This window comes from Nilaparvata lugens, chromosome 5, assembly GCF_014356525.2.
Source record: "Nilaparvata lugens isolate BPH chromosome 5, ASM1435652v1, whole genome shotgun sequence".
Classification (NCBI taxonomy): domain Eukaryota; kingdom Metazoa; phylum Arthropoda; class Insecta; order Hemiptera; family Delphacidae; genus Nilaparvata; species Nilaparvata lugens.
In genome coordinates this window covers 39,698,342-39,723,583 of record NC_052508.1, presented here as the reverse complement: position 1 = coordinate 39,723,583, position 25,242 = coordinate 39,698,342, and the positions used below count along the sequence as shown (strand labels likewise).

Genomic DNA, 25,242 nt, shown 5'->3' with positions numbered 1-25,242 from the left:
TACTCACTGGTTGCATCCTGTTTCCACTGCTCCAAGAAATGGCCTTCATTTTGTCACCCACTGCCATTTTCCTGGAATGATAATGCTACTTTTAAAGGATTGTCGCTGTTGTCAGCTCTATTCCCCAAGTTTCATGGAAACTTGGAAAAAATGTTTGCATTAGGTATAAGCAGAGTTATATATGAAACAAGTAAGCTCCTACCTATAGGGCATATGTTTGGAAGACATATTTGAGGTTAGTTTGATCAGAAAAACGAATATCCTTTTCTTTTCTCTATGGTTTTAGAAATAAACGAGTATTATTTTTTACTCTATGGTTTTATATAGGCCTACCTGTTCTCCGTTGATGAACCAAGTGAGATGGGCGGGTGGCTTGGATAGCCCCGACGTGCAGTTGACTCTGACTTTGTCACCTACTTGGTAACGGGGTCGACCGCCCGTTATCACTGGACCTTCGTTTGGCAGAGCTGCAAGTTCAACGATTTCACAATTTCAAAATCACACATAAGAATAGAATAATTTGTCTATCCATCAAGAAATAAATTGCAATAATATATATTTTTTGTGAATTAATCAGAGGTTTTATAATGTTGAATACACTCATTAATCTTATTTGCTGTAAACACAGTCAACGCAATTGATTCACTTTTGTACGGTATCTGTTTATTTTATAATTCTATCATTGAAAGCGTTCGTATTGGAAGTGACTAACAATAATATATTGAAAAAGTTGATGTCCTGATGATTATAAATTAAGGTAACTGAAATTTGAAGGTAGTAATTATTGCAGGTTAGAGAAAGGCAGTTAGAGTTGTAAGGTACGTACAGAAATAATTACGTTTCTTAAACTTTAATAACACAGTAAAGAAATATAAATATGATATGATTGAAAATATAATATAGAATATGCAAAATGCATCATAATTATTATACGATTATTAGGATTAAAGATTCTCTATATTGTGTTATGATGTTTAAAGAATACCGTATTTCATTAGAGTACGGTACTGTAGGCCTATTGATTTTTGTCAGTCAAAATTCTTTCCAATAAAATTGGTAGGCAAGATATCATTTCTGAATTGATATTGTATGTTTGAAAACTATTAATTGCTTAAACAAGTGAGTGAGCGATATTATACATTTTCTACAATATCAATTCAATATTATATAGAGTGTATGGGAATCCTCCAAGAAGTTGGAGACTGTTGTAGATATAATACTGTAACTTCCAAAATTGGCTAAGTGGTCGGATACTCTACCTTTTGACGTACAACTGACTTTCAACCCCTCATAAGGGGGTGACTTAGGAGTTGTAACTCGAATATTGTAAATGTAAACATCTAATGTGTGGTACATCATTTTGAAGGCCTTTTTAAAACAAATGCTCTATGCTATTTGTATCGAAAATGGCGGCTGATAGAAGTTTTAGTTTTTAAAGAAAGTGGGGTTGTAACTTCTATCAGTCGCCATTTTGAATATAAGTATCATAGAACATGTTAATTTATGCCATCTTTCTTGTTTTAAAAAGGCCTTCAAAATGATGTACACAAGGTGTTTACATTTAAATTATTCTAGTTACAACCCCTAAGTCGACCCTTTATAAGGGATTGAAATTTAGTTGTATGTCAAAAGGTAGAGTATTCGACCAATAACTTATCCAGAAAGTTGCAGTATCATCTCCAACTTATTGAAGGGTTCCCATATACAGGTATATGACTCACTCTGTATATTATAGTATGAGTACCTAATGTAGGCCTAATCCAAATAAGGTCCATAAATGATAATTAATTTTTGAAATGTCAATCGAATATCTATAGATTGAGTGGAGTATGAATAATTAATTATCTTTTAAAGGTTCTTCAATAATCCAGATCAATTGTATGAAGTAAAACATTTCCTTTTTTAATAGGTGGTTTATGAAAGGCGAATTAGATTTAGTCCAGTCACTATAATATACATTGTTGCTTGCAATTTATATAGTTCTAATTTTTTAATATATTGTTTGGATACATAAGAGAAGACCAGAACCAATTTTTACATGCGAAATTTCCTTATGCTAGAAACTGGATGGCCCGAAAACCTCATTTTTGGGTTTATTTTCCTTTTTTTCAGATCATGGAATTTTGAAGAAAATGAAATCATTCGGAGCACTGTCAAATTTTAAGAAAAAATCAATTTTGATGAATTTCAGTTCTTAATCAAAAATTCCCTCTGATTATCACCTTTTGTATAATTCAAAATCACTCTGTGCGCAATTTTGTGCTTAAGTACCTGATAACAGGTGGAGCGCTTTATTTCTTATAGATTCCCAGGTACACCTGATAACAATGTTCCTTGTATTATTGAAAAAACTCCTAAATTTTTCTTGGCTTCCCACCATCATCACCAACTTCATAGTCACATTGAGATTTTGCACAATGATATGAGTTCAAAAGATCATGTCCTATGAGAATCACCCGTTAGATGCACTAAATTTCAGTATTTCCTAGTGGAGTGGCTCGCGTAAGGACACCTCAACGATTGAAATTTCAAATACTAATAGCATTGGCCACAATGGTCGGATTTCCTCGTACTAAAGCTCATTCTTCTTGGCTCCTCAAAGCGTTTCTGAATCATGTTTCATAAGTTGTTGGGTTAAATATGGGTTAAAGACAGTACACTCAACAATAAATTCCCCATTGTATGGGAATTCCCATACACAAAAAGATGGCCAATTTCTACCTTTAATATTTAAACCTGGTGAAAATAGCTCAACACTGGATAATAAACAGGAAATATGAGCTTTTTAGGCCATCCTGTATCTAGCACAAGGAAATTTTGCAAGAAATTTTAATAATTTAAATTCATCAAAATTAATTTTTTCATGAAATTTTACTCATCTTTGAAAAAATTGTAACTCAGTAGCCTACTCATTGAAGATAGAGAGCTCCAAATCTATCAATGAAATTCATCTGATTGAAAATGTTATAATCTGAAAAATAGGCGTGATTATATTTCTCTGTACGATGGCTGGATTTGGCGGAAATTGCTGATTACTGGAAAATGAACCGAAAATAAGAGGTTTTTGGACAACTCATTATCTAGCACTAAGAAATTTTGCATGAAGTAATTGGTTCTGCGTTTCCCTCATGCATCCAAACAATAAAATAGAAAATCAGAGCTGCAATATGTATATATAAAACTACAATGGATATTGGAAGCACACCCCATTTTCCATGTCAATGTTGACTGCACCAATTGAAGAGATCACGAAAATTATTCAGATGAAGAGTTGTTAGGTATAATAATATTATATTATTTCTAGTGCTTTTATCTCTGTGTTTAGACAGGTTATCAAGGAACTCAAGAGAAGTTCAAGAGCAAGCCATAGATTCATATCCAACTTATTAAAAGAAGCTGAGTTCTTAAAAAGAAAACTTGCGGAGTTTTTCTGCTCGCTTAGCAGAGAAATGGCAAATGGGATGGAAAATTCACATTTTTAAGTTGAAAAAGTTGTAGAAATTCAACAACAGAAGGATATGAGATGATAAAAAACTTGTAGTACTTTGAGGTGACAAGCTATGAATAGGTTTATGAATTAGCAAAAGTCCAAGTCTTCCTGAAGAAAAAGTTGGATGAAACCCGTTCTTTTCTCCCTCGCTCTTCTTTACTGGCACTTGGACTAATTTTTCTTCACCTGCTATCCTTCATTGTGTAATCTGGGCTCTGGGTTGGCTTATAGATGTTTTGGATGGAGTCATAAATTAATTTGGAAATTTTATTCAGCAGTGCTTCAAGAACTTTGCTGAAACTTTAACAATGCTTTTAGAGATACATAGACACCTTTGTAATCCTAACCTGATATTATGCATTTGTAACTTGTGAAACTTATACAAGTAGTTTTTAAAGAACTGCAGTAGAAATATTAAGTGTCTCCCACCCTATTCTCTATTAGTCAATGTACAAAAGTATTGTATTTGATAGGTTAAGGAGGTTGCCCTGAATTTTCTAATAAAGAGGCAAGCTGATTTGAAAGGATGAAGTCATGTATGAAATAACTCAATCAATATAAAACTTGGAGAATTGTTTTGATGGATTCCACTACACTAAAAATTTGTGAATGCTTATTATCCCGCGCTATTGACGAGACACTCCACCCAACAGAAGCAGTTAAATCACTTACCTTCTAGATTGTCATAATTTTTGAATGTCGCTCAGTTCGCGGCAAAAGCGATACTAACGCCTCTGTCTATATAGTTTTATAACTTAAGCTGAAAGGAGTCTGCGCAGTCCGACATTGACAGTTTCTCAAAAAAAGTTGTTGGGTTGTTGCTTGTTGCTTGTCGTTGTAGGAATGAATTCGAATGTTGAGGAAAGATCGTGTGTGTTCCTTTTAATTTTCTTAATTCATATAACTTTGGAGCAGATTGTTGAAGCTCACATTAGTTTTATTATTTGCTGTTTGTCAGAAGTTTTGTAATTTTCACTCAAAGTGATATCGTAATTGAATCAGGAAGCTTGTTCAATGGTTGTGTTCATAACCAATCATTCTTATTAATTTGTATGTTTTGAACCTTCCTTTAATTCCTATTTCTCTAATAAACAACTGTTGTTCCCATATTCCTATATCCCCAATACACAAATTAGCATACAATATTATAGGTACTGGCAAAAAATATGGTACCTAAGTTTTTTCTTTTGTTCATAACTGTGCACAAGTAAACTTGATTCCATTTGAATATTTAAACCCCCTAAAATTTTATACAGTCCACTTTTGGGATTATTTATAATCCAACCAGAAAACACCTTCAATGATTATCATTAGAGAACATTGAGACATCGTGAATACTTGAAATAATTCTTACATATCTTTTTAGAATCTATCCTTATAGCAGCTCACTGTGAACATGAATTGATGAAATAGAAGCAATACCTATATAACTGGAGTACTAATTAATAAATAACCAACAACTATGAGTAACTAAATGAATAACATAATAATATCAACAATGTATACAAAGTCTTATGTAGAAATATAGCTTATTCTTTGAAATTGTATTTTATAGTCCTTCCATTACAATCACGTGTTTCTGGAATTTAAAAATAATATTTGTTATTTAGTAATGAAGAACCACGTTATTCAAAAAGCAATCATGATGTCAACTCCTCTAATGTGTAACAAGTGAATTTGTTGGAGATTTGAATGGAAGCTACACTCACAAGTGCTAGAATCTCTTATCTCCATATCAATGAAAAATTCATTTCCTCAGCTGCTTCAACACACAAATCTGGGGGAAATGAACTTATGTTTAAAATATTACAAAATGCAAATCAAAAACTTATTGATACTAATATTTAATCAATCGATAAGAATAATTACTCTTCAATTAATAGTTGAATACTAACCAACAGTGACCATATCTCCATGCTCTGAGACAGTTTGGAAGGATGGTGCCTCAGCGGAGACCTCACACCGGTAGCGACCAGTTGATGACAACGTCAGATCTGTCAGCAGAACTTGACTCTCATTTGAATGACGTCTCTGTAAAATAGTGCCAACTTATCAATTCCACAAGTCAAATATTGGCAACTGTTCAACTTCTCAACTGTTCTTGGCAATTTAAATTCAATTGGAAAAATTGAATTACCTCTGAATGAGGACTTTGAGAATGCTACAAACTTAGTGAACTTCAACTAAACAGTAGGTGAGAAGTGTCAACTCGTGTAGAAATTGAAAATTTTATTAAGAAATTTGAGCATAATGTATTGTTTATCTATATAAGAAAGAGTAGGGTTGTGTGTTTGCTCGTTTGTTCGCATCAAAACATGCCAACTTGTGGATTGCATACCAGAAAAACGGGAATGATTTAGAACTCCAAATTTTGCACATAGATTCTAAAAATATCAATCTCGTGCACCTGGAAGCCCAAATTTCAATTTTCTTTCTAGATTTTTTTGAATTAATGTTCAAATTTCATCAATGGTACATACGATTTCATAAAAAAAAATCACCAAATCATATGGTCGAAATTTGAAAAGGAACATCTGTTTCTATTATTGCTTTCTACCTGATACCACTTAACCTCAATAATATTGTTCTGATAATTGATAAATATTTTTAATAATAATGATAATAATTATAAACTAGCAGAAACTGGTGCTCCGCAAGGATCTATTTTAAAACTTGACAAACTAAAAACTTGACGCAATGAAATTTTGAAGAATTGAAATAAGCCTATAACCATCCTTGGTTAATTAAGAATCTACATGCAAAATTGCAAGTTAGTTTCAGTCCAGTAGCTTAGACGTGATGATGCGTCAAACATAATTCTCCTATCCCGTACGTGTATAAGCCAGCTCTTTACTTTATTATAGATATAGTTAAGGACTGCAAGAGAGGACTGTGGAACAGAATAGTGGTGAAACTATGATAGCGCCAAAAGTGTCTCAAACACAATAGTAGGTTACTACATGAAATTTTTGAAAATGATTTGAAAAAAATGTCAAAACAACAGGACTGAAAGTTGTCAACCTTATCATTCTACCTTCATTCAGAGAGACTTTTGTTTGAGCCGAATGTAAATCTATATACATAAAAATGAATGTTTGTATGATTGTTTGTTTGTTCCCTATAGACTTGAAAACTACTTGACATAACGGCATGAAACTTTGGGAATATGTTGTGTGAATATTGGGGATGGTTTCTGAAGAGAAATTTTGATAGGGGGATAATAATAACTATTCATTAATCCATTTTACAGACCTATGTTTTCAAAATTGTCGACAGAGCGGCTACCAAAGAGCGGAAAGATGATCATGATTCAAGATAATATTGTGATAATATGATTGAGCATCTGAATTTATCAGCTGTATAATAAACACGTCACCCTGTGATAAATTGTGTACTGGTATTAAAACGATAGTTTGGAGTTGAAGTTGGTGTAGTTGATTGGTACCAGCTGTAGATAATCGTTCCTTAGAAGACCTATACAAATAATTATCACTCCCCTATCATTGAAAAACTGAAAAATGTTGAAAAAAAAAATTCAACTCATGAAAGAGAGTTGTTCATATTGCATCCATTAATTACTGAAGATTGAAAGAATAATTTACACATTTTTGAATTTAGCTTAGCTTATATTCATCCTAAAATGGAAGATGGAAAGAATATGGAATTCTGTGTGGATTCATCGTACATTGCATATTTCCTGGACCATCTATTGACAATCAACAACTATGAATTCATTTCTGAAACACTGATTTGACCTATCTATTTTAATTTTATTTTTTAATTCAAGATATTACTACCAATTGATTGAGTAGAATATGTTTTCAGAATAATGAATGCTGCATGACTAAGCACATATGAAGTCTGTATTGAGATGTAAATAAAAATATTGATTGTCAGATGAATTTCGTGATTCACCAAATAAAGTCAAGTGACCTTTACATTGACCTTTTGGCGGTACAAAGTTCGCCAGGTAGGCTAGTTGTAAATAAAGCTTTGTTATTAAATAGTCAATGCTGAAAAAAGACAGGCTCAATCACCAGGAATACCAGGTACTATAAATTCTATGAGGGACCATTAAGCCATTTATTTTGAATAGTGCAATCACTTCCACTATAGACACTGGATACATTATGGACAATCAAAGAATCAATACATGTTTTTGTAATTCAATTCAAACATACGTATGAAATTTATTAGCTACAGAATAAGAAACTTTTGATTGCAATGACCCCGACTACTACAATATGAATAACCATTTGGATCAAATATAAGGAATTACTCACATCTCTCATCAACTCGTACTTTTTATTCACAAAATATTAACAAAAAATATATATATAAGTTATATTGAATGAACTCACGCCTAAGGTTTGCTGTACAAACAAATGTAGGTATATGTTCGACATTTTTTTTTTTGTAATCTTGTTGTCTATTAAGAAAGTTTTCAACGTGATTTTTGCTGGAAATAGAGTTTGAATTTGAAAAAAGAATTATCAACAAACTCCTAACCAAAGAAAACATCTGTGCTCTTAGCCCAGTCAATGAAAGTCCAAAAAAGCAGTTTCGATCCAAAAATTAAATAAAAGCTGAATTTCCCACCATCGATAGAACCCTCCCAGAGGCTCATTCTCCCAAAAGTCCCAGAAAATCCCCTTGGATCTTTCCGCCCCAACCCCGTAAAACATGAAAAATGCAGGTAAACACGGAAAATCAATAATCTCTGTAAACACCGATCGAAAACGGTTCTATTATATTCCATTCGATTCGTTACATTATGGACTACAATATTAGTTATATTCATTTTTTCAATAAAATTAACAGTTTTCTTGATAAAATAATATATAAGTAAAAATTGAGGGGGTTTGTGATTTGATTTTTTTGTTTTCTCCGATTAACCTCGAAACAAGTGGTGTTAAAGAAAAATGAGCCATATAATTAATGTAGCCACTCTTATTGCTTATCCATTGATGTATATTGTTATGTATTTGCGATTCAATTTGATGGTGTGAAACGGGAAACAGTCGACGTGGAACGGCGCGGCTGACTCTCTTAGCCATAGTAAACAGCAAACTGGAAATCAATTATCTCTGTAACCATCAATCGGAAAAAAATCTATCATATATGTCATTCGATTCGTTACATTATGGACTAAAATATTAGTCATATTCATTTCCCCAATAAATCAAACAGTTTCCTTGATAAAATAATATATACGTAAAAATTTAGGGGTTCTTCGATTTGATTTTTGTTTTCTCCGATTAACTTCGAAGAAAATAATCTAAAGAAAATTAGACAAATAATTAATGTAGCCACATTCATTGCGAATCCATTGATGTATATTGTTATTCATTTGCGATTCGATTTGACGCTGTGGAAGGGGAAACAGTCGACGCGGTATGGCGTGGCTGACTCTCTTCACCATAGTAAACAGTAAAATACAGTATAGTTGTAGGCCTACCGTACTGCTTTCTAAGTTGCATCTTATTCACACTATTGCGCTCGAAACAATCAATTTTGTCTATTGTTTTGACATGCGATGAAACTAATTTTTCACATTTTAATTCTCTAAAATCATTTTGTTGTTATAGATGTGCTAAATCATGCATTCTATGACAGACAAAGATATTGTTTGCAACCGATAAAATATTCATACTATTACATAATATAATACATATTTAAAATATGTGTGTATGATCATAATTCTATGCTAAAATTTATCATAAGTTATGTCAAAAACTGAGATAAATCATAGATTACAATAGTGCTAACAGTGGCAATTTCCTGAAAAATCATAGCGTGCAGTGTTTGCTGTTTTCTAGAGTTAATATTCTTCAAGCCAGTTTTATAATATACCTTCAGTTGAGCCAAATATATATGACGGCTGAGGCATGAAAAAATTATACATTGGGCTTGTTGAGTCGAAACTTTCTATGATTCTCTCTGTAAAGTAGCTTATCTTCCGTTCTTACTAGTTGAATCTAGAATATTTATACAGTCCAATATGAAAATTCAGTAGATTCTAAAGATGAAAGCCATGCAAACATGCAAATTAAGGAAGAGTAAGCATGCATAAAAGGTAGGAAAATCATGAAAGTGTTTCACATTTAACCACAAAGTACCCTAACGTATAAGATTAATTGAAAGACGATTCATCATCTTCTATTATTTCTGTTAACATATAGATTTTTCACTTCCACTCGCATCTTGTCATTCACTATACAAGGTTGGCAGAAGCTTTTCTTTATGTCGATTAATGTTGATTGAAATTGATTTTGATTAGGGCACGAAAAGAATAGATCATTTTCTATTTGTAGCATTCAAATTGAATCTATTGAACATGATTTCTTATGACTTAGCATTCACAGATTCATTCGGGTGAAGCTATTTGAAAAATGTACCTGATTATCAATTCCATGGTTTTTATACCATTCTAGTTCATTGTGATCATTGAAGGGTTGAAGTGATGAGTTAGTTCAAGTGAATTCTAGTACACAAGTATATTGTGCTTATGATGGGCTCTTCTTTATTTTCTATCGATGTTTTGCTCCAGTAGAGAAAATTTAAAATGTTGGTTTTACATTTTATAAGCTTTATAAATAATATAAATTTAATAAGTCCAATATTAAATTAATCGATGTTGACTTTCATTGTATCGCTTTGTATCAATGTTACTTGCACTGTTTGCAATTCATCACTATTCTCTCAAGAATTAGTTTTTTATGAATTTCATGATCTGAAAAATGAAATTCAAATGCTATTTGGATGACGTTCACATTCCACTGGTTTTTTTTCAATAATTGTTACGTTGAAGAGTGAGGCAATTCAATCCATTTGGAAGTAAAAGGAAATCACAGTGCGATTTGAACAGTGGATAGTAACTTTGGAATTCAGTTGCTCAATTCATTACGGCTTGATACTATAATTTATAATTATAGTTGATCAGAAATATGGATTGTCTATAATGTTTATATTTCAGTTTGACCAATCTTCTATCACAGTCTCGCTTTCATTCATAAACATGATAATCCTAAATACGTTGGTTACCTTAAAGATGTAGCTTATCTTACGTCGAACAATGTACAATATAAACAATTTTCATTAAATTACTATTATGATAATCATTGGAATTTCTGCCTGTGATTGAGAAAAAGTCATTTTATGAGCCTTGAAATTCATACCTAGAAAAAGTTGCATTATTACTAGAAATTTTGTTATTTTACTATTTATTATAGGTACTGTACATTGATTTTTGTGATTATAGAGATCAACTACTCTATTCTGTATCAGGATAGGGATGAATAGGGAAATTGTGAGATGGGGATAACATCCATAGTTACAAAGCATCAATTATTTGAAAGCTCTGATAATAATGATTTGAACGAAACTGCGATTCTGGCTTGGTATTGCCTCTTCATGTTCTGTGAGAATAGTAAGCTTCAGAATAATTCGTTCTCACTATATGTGATAATATTTGGTAACATTTGTTAATATTTGAACCGAATGTGCAACAAATTAATCTACTTTCAGCTTGAAAATTTTTTTGTTTACATGATCTAATGATATTCAATCCATTATCAAGTGTTTAAATTATAAAGAGTAATGAAACAAGTTAAAACACAAGAAAAGCTACGAAAATAAATTTTGAATCTTCCTTTTTCACAAAATAAGGATGAGATGAAGGAGTCGGACACATAATATATCATGGAACTTCGTTGAAAAACATCAATATCTGAAACTAGAGTTATCAAAATTGTGTTACCTCTGACTCGTATGGAGAAGGCACACTTCAAATTAATATAATAAATTCTGTGAGAAAACAACGAAATCCTGATTTTTATCATGAGCATGGTTGAATCAAGAAAATTGTAATATTTTTTAAGAGTATTGAAAAGTGAAAATCTATATACAGCGCATGTCAAAACAATAGACAAAATTGATTGTTTCGAGCGCCATACTGTAAATGAGATGCAATGTAGACAGCAGTATTATTCTGTTTACTATGGTGAAGGGAGACAGCCGCGTCGGCTGTTTCCCCTTCCACAGCGTCAATTTGAATCGCAAATACATAACAATATACATCAATGGATTCGCAATGAATGTGACTACAATAATTATTCGTCACATTGTTCTTTAAAACTACTTGCTTCGAAGTTAATCGGAGAAAACAAAAAAATCAAATCGAAAGACCCCTAAATTTTTACATTATATTATTTTATTAAGGAAACTGTTCGATTTATTGAGGAAATGAATTCGACTAATATTGTTGTCCTTAATTTAATGAATCGAATGGCATATGATAGATTTTTTTCCGATTAATGGTTACAGAGATAATTGATTTCCAGTTTGCTGTTTACTATGGCTAAGAGAGTCAGCTGTGCCGTTCCGCGTCGACTTTTTTCCCTTCCCCTTCCCCTTCCGGCGAATCGCAAATACATAACAATATACATCAATGGATTTGCAATAAGAGTGGCTACATTAACTATCCGGCTCATTTTTCTTTAAAACTACTTGCTTCGAAGTTAATCTTAGAAAACAAAAAAATCAAATCGCAAACCCCCTAAATTTTTACATATATATTATTTTATCAAGAAAACTGTCAATTTTATTAAAAAAATGAATATAACTAATATTGTAGTCCATAATGTAACGAATCGAATGGCATATAATAGAGCTGTTTCCGATCAATGGGTACAGAGATAATTGATTTTCCGTGATTACCTGCATTTTTCAACTTTGAGGGTTGCTAGGGGGGAAAGCTCCAAGGGGATTTCTTGGGACTCTTGGGAGAATGACCCTCTGGGAGGGTTCTATCGATGGTAGAAGATTCAGCTTTTATTTAATTTTCGGATCGAAAAAACCTTTATTGACTGGGCTATCTGTTCTAATCAGAATGTATGAGCACAGAATAGATATGTATACTGTGTTTAATAATAATAATAATAATAATAATAATAATAATAATAATAATAATAATAATAATAATATAATAATAATAATAATAATCCTTTCCTTTCCTTTTTCCTTCGTCCTGGTACCCCCAGAAGAAAGGAGTTTATAATAGAAAATATAACAAACAAAAATGAAAAATACACTTATAAAAAGAAATCTTACAAACAAAACAAATGAAGAATAATAAAAAAAGCAAGAATGACAAAAGATAGGAAGATTCCCTTTTAGTGGAAAATTACAAATATTATAAACCAGACGAAATATAAATTCTCCAAAACCTTCTAAAGAAGGTTTGACTGGAGGAGTCAAGTTTCACATTATATTAAAAAAAACCATAGAAATAGTACATTGATATAATCAATCAGTGATCCCAAAATAAATAATTTTCAATTCAAATCATATCAAAAGAAAAATAGTTGTCAATCTTGAGTAGAAAAAAAAATTAATTGATAATAATTCATTTAATTGTATTGTGTAGCAATATGTAGCAATAAAACAATAGGATACTGCACCAGGACCTGGTATTAAGGCATAAGTTGATTGTCGAGAAAGTTCCTTACTACCAATATGCTCCAACTTCAATCCTAGAGAACAATACCCACAAGCTGTATTGGGACAGATCTGTGCTAAGTGACAGAACGATTCCACATAACAGGGCAGATTTAATCCTGATGAATAAGCTGACCAGGGAAACAGCCTTAATAGATGTAGGCATTCCATGCTGGCATAACATGGAACACTACTACAGTGGAAAGATTTCCAAGTATCTCCCCCTGGCAGCTGAGATAAAGGATATCTGGCATCAAGAGAAAGTGGAAATCGTACCAGTCATAATATCTGCAGTTGGATTGATGGGGAAAAAAGTGACTGCAAACCTAAGTCATCTGGGTGCCTCGAGAAACAAGATCTACTTGATGCAGAAGGCAGTGATGCTCAACACTGTATCAATGGTTAGGGCATTCTTGAACCAAGCAGCAGAATAATTCATCAAAGTCTTGTCATAGACCGATTTTGATGAAAAACTCACATAGTAATGTGATGAAGAATGAAAATAATAATAATATCTATATTTAATATAATATGTATACTGTGGTATGAATCTCCATATTATACAGCTGATAGAAGGCGCAAACCGAACTGGCCAAGAATACAACAATGAAACACACATGTGGCAATAAGCTCGCGCTCTCGATTTACGAAAAATTAATTCGATCAGCTGATTGATAAGATGGTTATTAAATTTCAAGCTTTCCAATGATTAGAACATATGTTAGAATATGATGTGTCAATTATCTCAGTTTCATATGGCGTTCACCTTACCATGTTCATAACCTTACTTAATAGGATCCTTTTTCATCCTTTGAAATCCTTAGAGGCAAAGTATCTCAAAATCCGTTCTTAGTGCGCGTTTAGCATGTTTGAACAATATTTTTGCAAAGTTTTAAGTCTGTAGGCCAATCAGTTTTAGCTGTAGTGTGATTTTACATAAAAAATTTCGAAAAAAGCCCTCTTCTGAACCCCCCTGTCCTCCTGATCGGAATTTTTCTGCATAGATCTAATTATTTTTCGTAGCTGAACAAAAAAGTTTCTCATGACTTTGCCGTGGAATGAGCGGTTAAAAAGTACAACATTTTTGGAGGGCCCCAGCTCCCTCAGGGGGGCAAATTTCTGAAAATCGTTTCTTAGTGGATGTTTTGAGGCTACCATGAACAATTGTGCGAAATTTCAAGTTTTTAGGCTCAGTAGTTTGGGCTGTGGTGTGATTTCAGTCTGTCGGGGCATAGCCTTTTATAGATATAGAGAAGAAGAGAAGAAGATATAATAATTGACCGAGCGAAGTGAGGTCTAAAGGTGCGTACAGACTTCCACTCTGCTCCGCAACCGAACGTCACTCCAGCAGAGCGATTGATGATCGACCGGGGTGCAACAGTGGTTCGACCGGGGAACGCGAGAAGATCTAACATCTTCCGTAACATTCATGATGGGTGCGTGGGCGGAGCAACTGTGGTTCGATGGAGGAACGAGGGCGGTAAGAGGGCGGAGCATGCTCGGTGCGCGTTGGAAGCACGTATATGTGTACGCAGCTTTAGATTCAAGTCAACGGTTTGGCATTTCTCTTAATGTTTAAATGTTCAAATATTTATATGTTTATATGTTGCACATTTACGGCGAAACGTGGTAATAGATTCTCATGAAATTTGACAGGTATGTTCATTTTTAAATTGTGTGTCGACGTCATTTCAATGATAATATAAAAGGAAAAAGAAGCCACCTTCATACACCAATATTATAGTAAAAATCAGACTATAGAATTATTCATCATAAATCAGCTGTCTAGTTGATTACAAATTGCATGCCATGACGCATGCAATTCAATATCTCAATGTAACTTGATGAAAAATCCGCAGCTGTGTAGACTATAAAATTAATAATTGCATGCCTCATTGAATGCAATTTCCATGCACTATCAAATATAGGATGCAAAGAACTTATAACAGCTTGTCTGGGCGCCTAGATGTTTTCTGGTTTTCTCGCCCTAAATTCCGAAAAGCGTTATTATGATAATAATTAAATCTTGTGTAAGCATGATCTGATCGAATGAATAGTTGGTGTATCAGTGTGGATGTGCATATGGTTTGGGTTGTCGTTCAGTTATAAATGTTATTTATTCTATTGATAAAATTTTCGTTCATCGTTTGTTATTATATTCTTTAATTTTTATAAGTTTTGGAATTTTGAATTCTCAATTTGTTTTATTTTAACTTTTTTCATAAGTACCTATTTGAAATCTTTGTTTTTTCATTTTTGAATTAGGTGGTATTTTTATTGTTTGTATTATTTATTATTGCATAATTTCTTATTATTTTTCCTTTTTTCTTTTGTATATGTACAATTTTTATTGTTAAGGAGACATATTTGGGGAAACCCGTTGTCTCCATTGTGAATAAATAAATAAATCAACTATTGATTGCGTGCAATAGTGCATGCAATTAATAACTAAAATAGCATAGTATTGTCTCTTGAACTTTCTCTGCTTTGAACTCAGGACGTCTACAGTAACTATATTACCCACAGTATGGCCATTGACTGTCACGCTTCTGATTGGTTAGCTCGGTCACATGATACAAATCCGCCATTAAGATTCCAAACAAACTTTCAAGTCCTATTTTATAGCATTAGAAATTTGGAACTTATCACTTCTTTTACCGATTGTAAACATATTTTGAACTCACGATGAGTTTGATATAACATTTTCGAAGGAAAATTGATTATACTTTAATATAGGCAATAAAGAAAATTTTAAAAACACTAATAAAGCTTGAAACATTAATTATTTTCATTCCTTCGGACTCATCGCAGACCACTTCTAGAGCTTTCGCGGACAACTTATTGGGAACCAGTGATCTAGATAAATATGCAGAAAGATAAATTTCAATTTTATTGTATTTCCTCATCCAATTTATTGGATCGAACTTCAAATAATCCAGTTACAAAATACTTTTTGCGGCTCAATTAAATATAACATTTTATGAAATTTTTAACCGTGATTAAGTAGTACGTCTTGACTTCTATTATTTTTTGTTCTCTTCAGTACTGAGTACTGTAAGCAAGATATGCCTTCACCAAATATGTAAGGGTGGGAAAATGAAAAACAAGAAAAGATCGTACAGGTTTTCGATATTAAAACAAAACAATAAATTATTTTATTACGAAATTGGAATTATAATTGGAATTTATTACGAAATGATAATAATCAGATGAATATTTCAGGGGCTACTCGCTTTGCTGATCTGTGGTCGTTCAGTTTATGATAATAAAACAATAAAAAAAAAAAACCAAAAAATTACTTTTTAGAATTATAGATCTTACTTTACCTTACGGGCCACGAAAGAAAAATTCCAAATCTATTTATGTGAGCCTTGATTCACAGACCAAAAGTCAACTCACTCTTGTTTGTATAGCATGGAGCTAAAACCCATAATATTGCCTTCACGAAACGTGATAAAACACACGTTTCATCTTTGTACATTGGAGATCTTCTCGCTTTATCAATTATCATATTTAATAATTAAATCCGCGACCAGATCTCCAATTCACAAAATAATATTTCAAAAATTGAATAGGTTCTGATGTCATGTATGACAGTACCCTATCCATAACATGTTCAATAATTGGTCAATAGTTATTGATATAATATGGATTTAGAGTTGCATTACCACGAGCTTAAAATTTGAAATATTAAACTTGAATTTTAAAAAACTTTTGAAGTGAAAATGCACTTACTTTTTGTATAGTGACGATCGTTTCGACCTGTTGTTGGTCATCATCAGACTGTGGGAATTCACTCAGATGACAAGGCTATGTGTGGTAAGGGATGAAGGTGGTGGAATAGGTTGTGGTGGGGGTTGGGTTGGTGGATATTTAGTGAGGCGGTATTTTTGAACTTTGGACTATTTTGTCAAAGAGTGTGTGGGAAGAGAAATTTATTTGATCATTTAGGAGACTGTTGGGAAACTGTTTTGTGTGGTTGTAGATTTCGTATTGTTCCAATACATTGAGTTTCTGCTTTTTTGTGAGATATGGAGGATTTCAAGATTGGTGGCGATGTCTGTGTATGTGTGGTTTGTGGATATAATATGGTCAGCAAAGTTTGAGTGGCTATGTGGTTTGTTAATGGCTCTGATGTGCTCTTTGTATCTTGTCTGAAAGTCCGTCCAGTCTGTCCGATATACAGTTTACTACAATCATTACATTTTAATTTGTAGATGCCTGGTTGCTCAAATCTCTGTTTGTTTGTTTGATAATTTGAAAATGTTTTCTCAGTGAATTTGTTGTTTTAAAGGCAATTCTGTATTTGAGTTTTTTAAAAGATGATGCTACTTTCTGTGATTTTTTGTTGTAGTATGTGAGTGTGATGAATTTTTGGTCATAGTGTGATGATTTTAATCATCAACCAAAAATAATATGGAAAATGACCAAAAATTCATCACACTCACATACTACAACAAAAATCACAGAAAGTAGCATCATCTTTTAAAAAACTCAAATACAGAATTGCCTTTAAAGTTGCATTACCACGAGCTTAAAATTTGAAATATTACTAAATATGAATAATAATGGTAATGTGTTTTTTCAATTGCTTACATGTTTATTAAAATAATTAAGTAGAACTATGGCTAGAACAATTGGCTTTTCCACAGTTTATATCCAATGTTGTATTCAAAAAATTTTCGTCAGACTTATTGGCTGTCAACTACTAATAAAACAAAATATTTGAATGTGATTCCATAACATTGTGATGAGAATTCCATCATATTTCCACAAATAGATATGAGAACTTCATTATTCTTTGCCAATGGAACAAAATTTATTACAATATCATTACATATTTCAAAAGCTTTTTGGAGATTCATCTTTCAGGTTACGTTACCTACCTTTCTTTTTTACGCGCTATTATCTACGAATTACTATTTCAAGATCAAAAACTATATTGGGAATATAGAAAAACAATAAAGAAATGATATCGAAGTTAATATTCACAAAAATATGCTTTAATGAGTAAAGGCAAGCCATTTTACTTATAATCGCCTATAAGCTTCATTGTAAAATTCAAATATTTGGAATCTTCATGGCGGCGGCGGGAAAAAAATTCCAATGGCCATACTGTGGGTAATATAGTTACTGTAAGGCTGTCCTATTGACAGTATGTCTTGAAGGATATTAGCTTTTGATGTTATCATTTTTGATACACCAACCCCAACAGCCATTAGCCGTTTTCACACCGATATCTCGCCGACACGACATACAGACAGGATTTTCTACTGGACAGTAGAAGATGAGGCTGCTGTTTATAACTGCGCGAGGTCTACTGTTCACAGAACCACTAGTAGTATTGTTTTGATAATATTAATAAATATTTTCATTTTCACAAACTCTGTATAATAAATAATGGTGAATGTGAAACAGCTGCATCAAAGAAATTATCTCAAAAACATCTGTTTAGAAAAAAACATAGTTTAGAAACTTCGTTTTCCTGATGCAATGTTTAGGCCTACACGTGGCATGGATCTTTAATTTTTGAGCTAGAACAGTTTTTTGAGACAAAGTGCTAAATAAACATCTACAGTTTCATCAATGCTGTATCGGCAATATGAAAACGCATGCAGTTAATATGTATTTGAATAAAGGTGTTGATATTTACATAGATAAATTATTCTCTTCCATTTTTATTTAATTAAAATTTCAAAATTATCCGAGCCCTGATAGAATGACTTACTCACTGTAGCCTACAGTCAGTCGAAAATTTTAATATTGGAATGAGGGGTATTTTGGCAAGCTGAGCAAAAAAAAAAAATAAGGTGAAATGCACCTTTTCGTTATATCTTCAAATGAAAAATGAGTTTTGTAGGTTGTCAAAATTCCCTCTGAAAGGGAAACTATTCAACTTATTCTATCTTTTAGTAAAATAACAATGATCATCCATCCATCTATTATCTTCTATACTATAAAGCACGTATACAGGTGTAAAGTATAGGAAAATTATGTTTGACGCATCATCACGTAGTGATGTACTGACTGAAGTACTGGACTGATTAACTTGACATTTTGCATATAGGTTCTTGCTTAACCGAGGATATAAACCTATTTTAAATTATTCAAGTTTTGATTACATCAAGTTTTCAGTTTGTCAAGTTTTCAATTATTTGTCATGCTTTCAGTTGTTGTAAGGAAACAGCAGAACATTTCTCTTAAAAGGGAAATTAGAAGATAGGTATGATTGGGGATCCTTTTCGAATGATAAAAGCAGGTTTTCCGTCGCACCCAAATTTTTTCCGCCATTTTGGAACCGCCATTTCGAATCTAACTTCTATTTTTAATTTATATGATACATGATTCCGATACAGGATTTCCAGAGAAAAGGAATGTACCGCACATCGATATCTAAAACCTTTCAAAATTTATTCTCATTCATTTCCTTTATTATAGTATAGAAGATGATAGATGGATATTGATATATCATCCACCTATCTATCATCTTCGATACTATAATAAAGAAAAGAACTGGCTTGAACACCTATACACGTGTAGAGGATAGGAAAATTATGTTTGACGCATCATCACGTTTGAACTACTGGACTGATTTACTTGGAATGCTGCTTATAAACTCTTAATCAACCGAGGATTCTTATAGGCCTTCTTCTATATTTCATTACGTCAAGTTTTAAAATAGACCATTGCGAAGCACGGGTTACCTGCTAGTAATGAATAAAAACAATAATAATTTAAGAAGAGAATTCAATCTAATCACTCATGATGATGTAAATGTTCAAATATTGAATTTGTATTGTTTTTACTTTTATGTATGAATAGAAATTATAGTTAGTTGAATGTTTGGGAATTATAATGGGTTTTTCATTTCAAGATCTATTGAAACTTTTGTCGGTAATTTATTGGGAAAGAAACACAACCTACTTGAATTCATAATCCACCTTCAAGTAGGCTATGCTTTTTATCAACTTTCCACTGATATTAATATAGATATAAATATTTTTCTATGAATTGATCATATACATTTGTTCGAAGCTCATTTCATGAATTGATACTTCTGGTTCTGAGTACTTTGACGCCAACTCTAAGTACTGTAAATTCAGTTCACGCCTGTAGTTTCTACGCTTGACGCATTTTGAACTTCTCCGTCTATCTCAGGAGACCAAGAAGTTCCTTTTTTGCTGTCATGAACTCGGAAAGAATGAGAAAACTGAGAAAAAAGGGGGCCTGACTTTTGTGTCGAACCCCTCGCGCTATCAAATTTCCTGTCTCTCTTGTAGAATGCTATCTCTCTTCTTCGGGAACATTCAATACATCAATTGATTGGTTAGGAGTGTACTAGGGAAGTTGAAGGAGATCTTATATGCGATAAGAGATGAGTTTCAAATAATTGTTGAACTATGTGCTGAACTAAAAATCGGATTAGATGTCGTTGGTGCATTATGAATGCTAGGATGAATGCAATTCACCAAACATCGGGTATAATGAATAAACAAAAGTAGTAGTTTTAATTTTTCTGCTCAAAATTTTCAAGTTTATTTCAATATTATTGAAACTTTCAGATTGTTTAGTGTTATTTCCGGCTCTTATCAAACCTTCGAAATTCAAAATTCATCAGTCATATCTCAAATAGGTATTCTCTGAGTGTTAATCTTTGGTTAAAACAGAAATTTTAAACTTAACCTCACTTTGGACTATTTATGTGCCAAAATCAAGGAATTGAAGAAGCTTTGGGCAATTGCCTGTTTCTCTTTCCAAATATCGTGTTTGTGACTGTTCTAATAAATGAATAAATGAATAAGCTGTTAGTGCTATTATAAATATATTGGTAGAAGCGGTAAGAAGTTGATAGGGGTAATGGAGTAGTTCCATCCATTATAATTACTCAATTTAAATAATTTATATTAAATTGAGGAATTTTTTAATGAATTACAATACTTCTCAACTACACAAGAAATTACATGCTAATGGAGCTTTTCATATTCAAAGCCTCATACCCTTTCAAAAATTTGAAGCTTATCACTGATCATAACCGATACTGTTTCGCCAATCGACAAAGTGTACTCAGTTCATAATATATATTCATTTCAAAATAGATATGAGGACATGTATGATGAAGGAGAACAAGGAAAGTTGCTTGAAACATAAGATAATTCATCAAAACAGAATTTTACTTTACATTTTCACGAAAATATATCTCTTTCCCCCCCTCGTTAATGAATTCCTTTCAGCCCTCTCTTCAATGAATTTCATCTTCTCGTTATTCGACAATTTTTTCATTTGGATTGGTCCACCTTGTGGGTTTTAATTCAAATAATTCCTTCCCTTTCTAAATCATTCTCTCTCTTCTCTTTTCCCATCAAGTTGTCCCACTCATAAGATCAATGAAATAAAACAAAGAGCACTTCGTACCAGTCTCTTTTTGTTTAATCTGTGTAATGTTCTATTGGTGTGCTTGGGTACTGTATTCTCAGTATCAGGATTGCTGAACAAGGAAGTTCAATTAGGTGATTGCTGTTCAAACCTATGCTTTTTCTCCCGTCACCACTATCATGACCTAGTAACTTCATATAGACAAAAAATGCAGTGCAAACTTATTTAGGTCAGTTGAGACTTTTTTAATAGAAATATGGAACCGAGTAATTTGAAGAAACTCCCTATGCTCTTCAATTATCTAAGTTATAGAATACAATATCTTCCAATTAGGTTTTAATTATCAAAACTATCAATATTCTAAAAACTGTTTCCATAGTTTTAGTGCAGTAGCGTGATGAATTGTAGCAATAGTATTGCATTTTATGTCCTATAAGCTTATGTGCTAAATATAAATTAAGAGCTCAGCGTTTCATGAATATGTTTCTTGACAAAGTAAGAATCTATGCTTTGAATGTTTTCATTCTAGTTTGAAGCGAACTAAGACTTGAGGTAACTCAAGCTTTCTCAAGCTAGAAACACTAATTTGAGCTTTATTGATTGATATCAAAAGATGAAAAATAGAATTATGATGATTAATGCTAAGGCAATTTACAAATAGTTTATTTATTTTTCTATGAAAGGTCGATGGCTCATGCTAGAAATCAATGAATTAAAGATTCATATTTCATTTCTCACAAAAATATTTTTCAAATATCTCAATCTTCCTCAAAAACTAATTGAATCGAGTTAATAAGTTACTAATAAGTTAATAATGCTCAGGACTTTGAACGTGTAAGAAGAAATTATTACCTATCAATTCATACAAGCAAAGATTCATCATAAAGCTCGATTAGTACTGTGAGTTGTAAGTAGTTTGGCTTGGCGTAAAGATTATTGATAATACTTGAAAAATGTATGACTTATCATAAAATTCCTAGTTGTATTATTCATGTGTTCACACATGGAGAAACAATTGAAAATTCACCACATCATGGAGTAAATCACGTGTGTAACATGTGCCATTACTTGAAACAGTAAACAGTCCTTGAAACTAGGAAGTGACTCATGAACTCTGGAGACTCTCTTTTCGAGAAGCCGCTCACTCTCTTTGAAATGCTATGAGATGACTTTTGAGAAAATTACTCACCTTTGTTCTTTGTGACATTTATACCTAGACGTTTGACAATCCAGGTTTGTTTGAAGCGTTACAAGTCTCATGCAGGCATATGTGCATGGCAAATTCCTTATGGGATAAGTAGACATTTTACTCTATGACGTCAGCCTTGTTGCTAAAGGCATATTATTTGACGAGAGCCTGGATCACTTACTTGATGCTCATTTTGTATTATTTTGTTAAAAGTCACTGAGATTATTGAAAATGAGTATTAATATGAATTTGATGGGAAGGAAGTGATAGTGACTAGACTATTTCTTCAATCAAGAACACAACTGACATCAATATTGTCTTGCAGCTGACAATTTTCCAAACAATGAACTTGAAGTCTATTAATAAAGGAGGTGCCAAAAAGGAACAGTGAACAGTGTTGTACCAAATGGAATGTTGAAAAAGTCACCATTCAATGAGTAGCCTACCTATTTTCAAAGAGATTCAAGAACAGTAGAAGATATATCATGTTTTGACTTTCAAGGCATAGATCAGATTCTTGATAGTGAAAAATCGTATGAAAATACAAACTATATTATTTGTGTAACTGTAATATGTATCATGGATAAGTGCTTACCAACTAGGCATTGATTTATCATGTTTTGACATTTTTTCAGGAATAATTTTCTTCCAATCGATTTTATTTAGTACAATCCTGTGCTGTAGGACAGTCTGTATTATGAACTATTGTTATTACTATCTATTTGTTGATAGATATACAAATAATGTGAATGAGCTCATTACGGAAACTACTATACTGTAAAGTGTGAAATATGAAGATGTTCCTCTCTATGATTTTACATCTTATTCTTCTATATTTCTATATATAGAAATGAATTATTTTCATTCAAATGTTCAATGCTCATGACATAGACTAACCAAATATGACACTGTTATTGTTATTTATGGTTTTAATTTGAATTGCATTCAAATTACATGAAAATCCTATACTATTAAACGAACAACTTCTGTTTATATGTTTATATGTTTGGATGTTCAGATGCTTAGATGTTTAGATGTTTATATGTTTGTATTTCACCTGATCTCGAAAACGTCTCTAACGATTCTCACGAAATTCAGAACATAGTAGGTTTAAGATTCGATGCACTAGGTCTCATCCCTGGGAAAACTCGCTGAAGGACATTGAAAGGATAAAAGGTCTCATCCTTGGAAAAACAGCTGAAAATAATTATTTCAACGTCTGTTGATGATGGAAGTGACTGAGCGTATTCATGTGTGTGGGACTGTGTCAAAATTAGTTGTTGAACTTTTGTAATTCAAACAGGTATTTAGTGCCGGTTGCAAAAAAATCCGGGTTATTTTCAATCATGATTAATTCCAGTAGATCCATCTTTTTGAAATGGTCTCCTCTGATTTGGTTCACGTGAAATTAATCAGGATTAAAATTTAACCAGCTTTTGTGCAACCGTGCCTTTGTAAGTGAAATTTTTGCATTCCTCTGAGAATTAATCTCAATTTACTGTGACTAGATAGAACATTTTCTGTATGAACTATGAATGTTATTATAATTTTTTCTCTCGTAATAAATTTTTTATGCTTTTGTACTCCAGAGCGAAGCTCGGTATGGGATATTAAACATAATATGAGATTGGCAGGTGAATATTGGCCAAATATTGTAACCAACCGAATATTGCTCCTAATTCTTCTTTAGTTTCAACTTAGATTAAGGCAGATTCTCAGTTATCAGTAACAGTGAACTTGTAACGTACAGTGATGATATTATTTGTTGATACTTGCCCGACTGGGCTGAGTGGGAATAGTCCTATTAGAACGCGTGGCAGTCACATTTCCACTGTAGGCCTACTGGTCACTGACTCTGATACTGATAAATGGGAATCCGCCTTCAAGATTCAATTAGTTGAATCCATAGAAACAATATTGTTTGATTATGTAATGAAGACGTAGAACTTACATCAACTTTGACGCCTGGTAGCAGAAAGGTCTGAGTGGATGGATAATCCTTGGGAATGTAGCGGAAGAACTCGTGTCCGTCTTTGTACCACTTGACTGAGTAGAGCGCCTCCCCCTCCAGGTCGAAGCGGCATTCCAGCAGCGAGTTGTTGCCACGCACCGTGTGCTTCTCAATGTGCAGCGTCGTCAGCTTCAGGCTGTTCACACCTGAAAAACACGCAAAATCAGCGATTATTGGTCAAGATTGGGTAAAGTTAGTTAAAGCCAAGCGACTTAATTCGGTTGAATCTTCAATGAATATACATATTTATCCAAATATTCATAATTTAATTACCATCATACCATCAGAGCTTCGGTTTCGTTGAATGGTTTAATTTACTGTCATTTGAAATAGCTGTGACAGGATAAGAGTAATGAATGTAAAAGTATCTGAAGTTGAATAAAGCCCTATTTTAGAAAACCATTATCATTTTAATTTATCAGATATTTTTAATGAATATTCTGTGAATCTATTCAACAATGTTCATGTAATGTCTGGTATTCATAAATAAATAATTATTTTATTTTTTGCTGATACGATCATCAGTAATTCAAATAACTACTGGATTAAAAAAACTATGTTGAAAGAAGTACAAGATAAAATGTTGTTGTGCACAGAAATTGCTGATAGAATTATTAGGAATTCAAAAACTGGATGAAAAAACACTCTTAGAAATACAAGATATTGAAAAGAAAATAATTA

At 32.6% G+C, this 25,242-nt stretch overlaps 1 protein-coding gene across 3 annotated transcripts in view; it reads right to left on the bottom strand.

Annotated features, from left to right (window-relative positions):
* LOC111056050 overlaps window positions 1–25,242 on the bottom strand; it is a 660,186-nt gene that overhangs the window by 6,339 nt on the left and 628,605 nt on the right. For all 3 annotated transcript variants that reach the window (XM_039428334.1, XM_039428335.1, XM_039428333.1), the window contains exons 3-5: window positions 24,502–24,707; window positions 5,386–5,521; window positions 334–467 (exon numbers count right to left, since the gene is read on the bottom strand). In XM_039428334.1, coding sequence (XP_039284268.1) covers window positions 334–467; window positions 5,386–5,521; window positions 24,502–24,707 — 476 coding nt within the window. The remainder of the gene's footprint in view (window positions 1–333; window positions 468–5,385; window positions 5,522–24,501; window positions 24,708–25,242) is intronic.